The sequence below is a fragment of the Procambarus clarkii genome, chromosome 78 (assembly GCF_040958095.1).
Source record: "Procambarus clarkii isolate CNS0578487 chromosome 78, FALCON_Pclarkii_2.0, whole genome shotgun sequence".
Taxonomy (NCBI): Eukaryota; Metazoa; Arthropoda; class Malacostraca; order Decapoda; family Cambaridae; genus Procambarus; species Procambarus clarkii.
The window spans coordinates 11,058,405-11,066,773 of NC_091227.1; the positions used below are offsets into that span (position 1 = coordinate 11,058,405).

At 43.7% G+C, this 8,369-nt stretch overlaps 1 protein-coding gene across 2 annotated transcripts in view; it reads right to left on the reverse strand.

The window, feature by feature from the left end:
• LOC123746141 (salivary peroxidase/catechol oxidase) overlaps window positions 1–7,135 on the reverse strand; it is a 49,146-nt gene extending 42,011 nt beyond the window's left edge. The window contains exon 1 of one of the 2 annotated variants that reach the window (XM_045727438.2): window positions 6,767–7,135. Coding sequence is in view for 1 of the 2 variants with exons in the window: in XM_045727437.2 (XP_045583393.2) it covers window positions 6,362–6,382 (21 nt within the window). In the remaining variant the exon portion in view is untranslated. Of the gene's footprint in view, window positions 1–6,361; window positions 6,459–6,766 lie in introns of those variants that run through there. The other variant, XM_045727437.2, reaches the window with a different exon arrangement.
• Between the last annotated feature and the right edge of the window lie 1,234 nt (window positions 7,136–8,369).

An 8,369-nucleotide genomic window follows, 5' to 3' on the forward strand; every position in this document is an offset into this window, starting at 1 on the left:
GACAGTTCCATATTTATATCCAGGTGTGTACTCTCTCCTAGCTTATGGCATGTGAAGTCCGGACATTTTGGCATTAACATCTTCAATCAATCTGTTTACCTTTGCTTTCAGTTCGGCAGTAATGTCCCAAGTGATCCTCTGAAACTTAATTTCATGAGGATGAGGTTAATTTTCTACATATACTCTTCCTTTTTGAGGATGACGTATATTGGAGATTTATCAATTCTTCTCACAACTATAAAAATAAATAATATAAATAATAAAAAATAAAATATGGCAACAGGCAAAATAAAACTGTACAAATTAATTTTGGAGAGTTAGTTTTTCAACTACCTTCTCAAGTGAGGAAAAGTGTAAGGAAAATAGAGAAGACTCGTACTACAATCATTGATCTCACCCATTTGGTCACATTCAATAATATGCTTACAGGAAAGACTGCTATCAATATATATATATATATATATATATATATATATATATATATATATATATATATATATATATATATATATATATATATGTATATATATATACAGTAATTATGATTATCGAACATACTGTTGTTATTATTTGTAGTAGAGGTTGATGCAGTAGCTGTGACATGTGGTCGTGGCACTAGTTATAGTCATAATAATGGTTTAATGGTCATAGTAGTTAGTAATCATAGTGGTTGCAGCAGTGATGGTAGTCACAGCAGCAGTTGTGATCACTCCCTAATGATCAATAAGGTCTCTTGGATCACTACCCAGTGAGCAATGAGATCTCTTGGAGCACTACCTTGTGAACAATGAGGTCTCTTGAATCACTACCTAGGGAGTAATGAGGCCTCATGGATCACTACCAAGGGAGTAATGAGGTCTCTTGGATCACTACCAAGTGAGCAATGAGGACTCTTGGATCACTACCTAATGAGCAATAAGGTCTCTTGGATCACTACCTAGGGAGAAATGAGGTCTCTTGGATCACTACCAAGTGAGCAATGAGGTCTCTTGGATCACTACCAAGTGAGCAATGAGGTCTCTTGGATCACTACCAAGTGAGCAATGAGGACTCTTGGATCACTACCTAATGAACAATGAGAACTCTTGGATCACTACCAAGTGAGCAATGAGGACTCTTGGATCACTACCTAATGAACAATGAGGTCTCTTTGTCGGAAATTCTGACATTTTACATGACTGGTGTTTACAAATAATACTAACATTACTAATTTTCTCAAAGAGAGAGTACCAAGTGACTCTCACACAACAATGGGAAGGTATTGCATCAGCCAAGCAGCCGAGGTACCTAATATTTCCCTTAATGAATATACAATATTTCCAGTCTAAGAGTTGAAATACGAAGACAAGTATTTATTAAGACTGGATTTAATTAAAATCCATGAGTAAATAAACGTTTTGTCTCCTTAAATTAAAATTGACTCACAGAAAACTGGACATATCCAGGACAGAGTGAGGAGGGAAGGGGTCTCTTGGGCAACGCCACACCAATGTGCACACGGCTGTCGGGATACACAAATGTGCTAGTTCTTATTGTACATGACACCATATTTGTGTTCACAACTGGTAACAGAGGACACACTTGTGCGAGTTCTGGAAGATCTACAGATCTTCCTACAGATCTGTGAGGATCTACAGATCTGTGAGGATCCGAGCTGTGAGACGACATTGTTTCCAGTTAGCTTTACAGATCTTCACTAGATATAAGGAAGTGCAACTTTTCCATTTGACAGACAAGTGATCACTAGTGCTATAGGTCAAGCACTTAGGACGAAGGCTTCCCACCTATAAAGAGTGAGCATTATTAATTTGATATCAGTCTTCCTCTGATCATATGCCTCAGGTTTTATTACTTGTATTACGATGTAACTATTTCACAGGTGACCTCGATGAAGGAGCTACAACAAGTCCTTTCTTACCCACATTTGTCCAGATGCCATATTATCTGAGAACACTCGGTGTGGTTCATATGTTTAGGACGGGTGTATGACTTAAGTGTTAGAGATGAATCTACTGATCATCTTTAACACTTAAGCTGTGTTTTGTATTTTCACTAACATACCTAGCAGTAGATTAACCTTAATAATATTCTAGAAGCCTTTTGTTATTCTGTTTGATAGATTGGGATATAGGTTACGGGTATATAAACCCCCCAATTGTGTGGATTGGATAACACCCAGTAGAAGAAACAATTTAAATACAGTCCATTTAGTAAATACAGTCAGTTGTGTTAAGTATAATAAATTTCAGTAAATTTCGAGAAAATTAATTTAGTACAAGGAAAGCAAATAAATTCATACTGGGAAACTCCCCTCACTCTTGGATTACTACCTAGTGAGCAATGAGGTCTCTTTGATCACTACCAAGTGAGGACATTTGCTGTTTGCGTTTCCATTGGAGACTTTCGGCGCTGTGGAGAGGGAGGGGGACATGCTGCATGGGTAACAGCTTCTCCTCCATATCAACCTCCCTGACCTTGCGTCCTGGAGAGGCCATTCCAGACTAACAACTAGAGTGCAACTCCATAGCCTCCTGAGACTGATGGATGCCTACTACGAGTAATGAGGTTCCTTGGATCAATACCTAGTGAGCAACGAGGTCTCTTGGATCACTACCTAGGGAGCAATGAGGTCTCTTGGATCACTACCTAGGGAGCAATGAGGTCTCTTGGATCACTACCTAGGGAGCAATGAGGTCTCTTAGATCATTACCAAGTAAATAATGAGGTTTCTTGGATCACTACCTAGTGAGCAAAGAAGTTTCTTGGATCACTACCTAGTGAGCAAAGAAGTCTCTTGGATCACTACCTAGGGAGCAATGAGGTCTCCCTCCCTGTTTCTCCACCAGGTGCCCCTCTCCCTTCCCCTGGCCCAGGACACAACAGTACAGTCCAGAGCATTACCCGGCTACACCCCAGGACCACCAGATTCATCATAGATTATCCCGGATACAGCCTATTAGATTACACCAGATATACACTAAATGATCCAAGATACATAAAAGGACATCAATGTATACACTGCAAGACACCACTAAATGCACTCCAGGATCAAAAACAAACACCAGAGTGCACTGCTATTTCCATAATAAATCCAGTAGAGCCAGAAAATACAACTTAAGACACCTCATACTCATTTTGACACAAATATATAAAAAATCATCCCTATAAGCACCACCAGGACACTCCCAGACATCAAAGGACCTTTCCTTCAGTACACCAGAAGATGCACCAGCACATTACTGCTACACACCAGTAAACACTTGGATAAATCCTAGCATAATTTAGATAGGAGTTTGTTATAGTTTTCTATTTTATTTACCTGGTTCATCCCTTCAAAACGCATAAATCTTTTGCCTTTTCCTAAAGATTTTCTTAGAGGAGAACAACTCAATGAGTCTTACATAATGAATACCTCCTGCTGGTTTCCCTGGGAATGTTCTGTCTTTGTCAGCCAATGATTGGTGTGGCGCACCTCAGGTCGGCTCCTGTGATTGAAAGGAGCTCACTTCCATATGGGCAGTCGTTGAGAGCGGCCCTGCTCTATGATTACTACCCATTACATTGATTTTATCTGCAGCAGCTGGTACAGAGGCAAGCAGCATATATTATTCGAACACGGAAAAAGCATTGATTGTGTAAGCAGCGATAAAGCCCTCTTAAGTACATAGGAAGCTAGCTTCTAATCACTAATCCCTGCTACCCCACACACTTGGGGTAGACATTAAGCTTGAATGTTATTTTGTCAGGTGGCCTGACTTGAGTATACGAAGACCCATTGTGAAGGTCTATGTCCCAAAGGACAGTTATGGATATGTATGTGCACCTAGAAAGTCATATCAAGGCGAGGCTGTTGTTGAAAGTAAGAATTGTGTGCGCATCCTTATTTCCCACCGTATTTCCTTATCGATCCACCGTGGTTCTGCATTTCTTTGGTCGTACCATGTTTACAGTTTGGATATTTGAATGACTCTTGCAGTGATTAGAGATGAGATCTTTCCAGTATTGAATTGTTATTATTGTGTGGGATTAGTTTGATCCTGATACTGATCAGCCACGTGAGAGGCTGTGGCACGAGGTACCATAATTGTTGGACACATTTTTATTGACTCTGTGATTGATATTTGCGAGCATGCTGGAGGAGATATCCTTATGGAGATGGGCATTATTAATGTAATTATTTAATTGACGTGTATTTAAGTTTGGATTGTCACAGTGATTTGAAAATTATTCTAATAAAACTGAGCCATATTTTGTTAAAATACTTTGTAAAGAAATCGAGATTAGTGATTATGTAGATATATTAATGTTTATTGCGACACACAGTAACAATGAAGTGTGAAACAATGAATACTCAGACACTTCATATTTTTTATGGAAGATTTTCCACATGAGGTTCAATGAGAATACACAAGTTTACTTTAGGCTCCACCACCAAGCTTTAATTACTATTTATGGTAATTGAAGGTTGTTTTCTTAATAAGTATTTGCTTTCTAACCACTTCGGAACTGGTAGTGGAGAAACAGGTCATATAAGTGCCTTCTACTTACTAGGTATTATAGAACACTTAAGTGTGGAATATGCTGAATGAAGTTCAAAGGAGTTCACCTATGTATACCTACCACCAGAAGAGTTTCCAGTTTACCAGGGATGGGCCTGGCTCAAGGTGACAGGTGTATACTGCTTGGTTTACAACACTCTCAACGTGGGACCTTCTCCAAGTGTGTAAGGTTTAGCCAGGTAACTCTCCAAGTGTGAGGTTAAGCCAGGTAACTCTCCAAGTGTGAGGTTAAGCCAGGTAACTCTCCAAGTGTGAGGTTAAGCCAGGTGACTCTCCAAGTGTGAGGTTTAGCCAGGTAACTCTCCAAGTGTGAGGTTAAGCCAGGTGACTCTCCAAGTGTGAGATTAAGCCAGGTAACTCTCCAAGTGTGAGGTTAAGGCAGGTGACTCTCCAAGTGTGTGAGGCTAAGCCAGGTGACTCTCCAGGTGTGTGATGTTAAGCCAGGCGACTCTCCAGGTGTGTAAGGCTAAGCCAGGTGACTCTCCAGGTGTGTGATGTTAAGCCATTCGATTCTCCAGGTGTGTAAAGCTAAGCCATGTGACTCTCCAGGTGTGTAAGGCTAAGCCAGGTGACTCTCCAAGTGTGTGATGTTAAGCCAGGTGACTCTCCAGGTGTGTGAGGCTAAGCCAGGTGACTCTCCAGGTGACGGCAACGAGTGTCATCACCTGGTCTCTCGTTGTGCTCTGAGTGAGCAGAAATAATAGAGGAAAGTATGTTCCTTTTATTCCACCGCCCGCGAATAACAATACACAAAAGGATATTCCAATATACACCTCAGATCCCCTGGACACAATATCAACAGAAGCACCCCAGGATATACCTCCGGGTATATCCTGGGGAGTTTCATATATATCCTGTATACACCCCATTGCGCCTGTATAAGTAATAAGACAATCCCCTGCCACACTAAGGATTTTCAAATACAGCCAAGACACTCACGGATACTATAGAACCCTGTCCCCCAAACACACTCCCGGACACCCCAAACACACACTCCAGGACACCTGAACACACTCCAGGACACCTGAACACACTCCAGGACACCTGAACACACTTCAGGACACCTGAACACACTCCAGGACACCTGAACACACTCCAGGACACCTGAACACACTTCAGGACACCTGAACACACTCCAGGACACCTGAACACACTCCAGGACACCTGAACACACTCCAGGACACCTGAACACACTCCAGGACACCTGAACACACTCCAGGACACCTGTACACACTCCAGGACACCTGTACACACTTCAGGGCACCTGTACACACTCCTGGACACCTGAGCACACTTAAGGGCACCTGAACACACACTCCAGGGGCACCTGAACACACTCCAGGACATGTGAACACACTTCAGGACACTTGAACACACTCCAGGACACCCGAACACACTCCAGGACACCCGAACGCACTCCAGGACACCTGAGCACACTCTAGGACACCCGAACGCACTCCAGGATACCAGTACACACTCCAGGACACCTGAACGCACTCCAGGATACCAGTACACACTCCAGGACACCCGAACACACTCCAGGACACCCGAACACACTCCAGGACACCCGAACACACTCCAGGACACATGAACACACTCCAGGACACCAGTACACACTCCAGGACACCTGAACTCATTCCAGGACTCCAGTACACGCCTCTCTCTCACCCGTCCTCACAGACCTTGACCTCTTCCCCCCACCCGTTGTCACAGAGACCTTGACCTCTCCCACCCATCCGTCCTCACAGACCTTGATCTCTCCCACCCATCCGTCCTCACAGACCTTGACCTCTCCCACTCACCCGTCGTCGCCTCAATGCCATAATCGTGCTTCTATTGCCGTAACTGCTGATTTGGAGACCTAAGATATGTTTTACACTGTCCGGGTCACAGGTGATGAGAGATGAGCCACCACTGGGCTACTGGCTCGCTTCTCGAAGGAAAGTGTCAGAGGTATGTTGCCAATGCAAGACATACTTGCTTGACAGGTTTCACAATATATCATTCAACTGGGAATGAACAAAGCAGGATAAGACGAAGATAGTCAAAGACAAGCACACTTGTAACTTGAAGCACACCGCCTGCAGGCATACACACAGACATCCAGATAGACGTGCACACAACCTAACAAATGAACACACATACACAGACACAGCCAAACGCCTTGAAACTCAAGACGTTCAAACTCAAGACAAGCTTCAACTCACAGTGTATCTGGTGGTCCTGACCTTGCGGTGTCTGCCTCCCCACTGGTCCTAAAGTCCCAACGTCCCGCCGACGCCAGCAGTTGCCGCTAGTTGCCAGAAACACCTCCTGACGGCGGGATCCAGAATACTTGTTTACCTGCTCGCTCGGCCACTATAATTGGGGGTGAATAACTTTGGATTGACAACCACAACGCCGTACAGGGACATTCAGGTACTTTATCTTGCACGTCTTTAGTATCCGAGACTTGCATATTTGGCTTGTTCCTATGTGGTTAGTTCTGGGAGATAATGGCGCTGGAAACTGAACGTAGACAATTGTTGTGAGAAAATCGTGAGCACCAAGAAGGGATTTACCCAACACCTCGACCCGTGACAGGACACAAGCGGCTCATCAGCCCCACTTCCTCTGCCCCCCCCCCCCCCCAACACGAGCGTTCCCCACAACTCAAAGATACCCTGAGGACACTACGACTCCTCTTCCCCCCCTTAGAATTCTTCCATCCTCCCCCCCCCTCCCTACTCTGTCACAAAGGACACTTCCAATATTCTCAACCTCCGGTTCCAGTACAGTTTGTAATGACTGATATTGCTTGTTGATATTGCCTGGTTGATATTGTTTGTTATGAGTAGTATAGTTGTTATGTCTGGTATTGTTTGTTATGGTTCGTACCGTTCAATGTGAGTGCTCAAGTTTGTTATGATTTGTATAGTTTGTTTTGATCTGTATAGTTTGCTATGAGTTTTGTTGTTAGGAGGAGTGATAATTATTGTTGAAGGAAGAGTGATAATTATTAAATATTTATATTATTATTATAATATTTATTATAATAATAATTGTTGTATTTAATAATTATCACTCTTCCTTCTACTTGGTCTTGAAGGAGGCCGGCCTCGGGTGAAAGAGGGCTGTGACGATCACTGTCAGGAACCCGTAGGTGCGGGACCCGGACGTCCACCTCCCGAGGGTCGTGCGGCCCCCCAGGCTCTGCTTCAGGAGGCTGGGGTCGTTCATACCCTTGATGGGGTGGTTCTTCTCCGGCCCCGACCACGGCGGTCTCCAGGGTTGGAGCCCTGTGCCCTTTTTCACCACCTTCGAGGTCAACCCCGGAACTCACAGTTCCTGCGACGGCGCTGGAACCAATCGTATTGGCGTATGCCTTTCCATTGGAGACTTTCAGCGCCGTGGAGAGGGGGACCTGCTGCTTGGGTAACAGCTTCTCCCACGAATCAACCTACCCTGGCTTTGCGCCCTGGTGAGGCCACTAGAGACCAGGCCGACACCACAACGTAACTCCATAGTCTCCTGAGACTGATGGATGCCTGCTACTACTACTATTACTGGCATTGTTTGTAATGGTTGGTTTTGTTTGCAGTGAGTGGTAGAGTACATTATGACTGATATAATGTGTTATAACTTGTATAGTTTGTAATTATTGGTATAGATTATTATGCCTGGTATTACTTATAGGGACTGGAGTGCGTCTGTTATGACTGGTATTGGTTAATATGAGTGGCATATAGTACAGTCAAATTAGGCTCGAAACAGGCTGAACCAAGACATTCAAAATAACAAAGCGGTGCCAGTGTACAAGTGTTCAGGTGT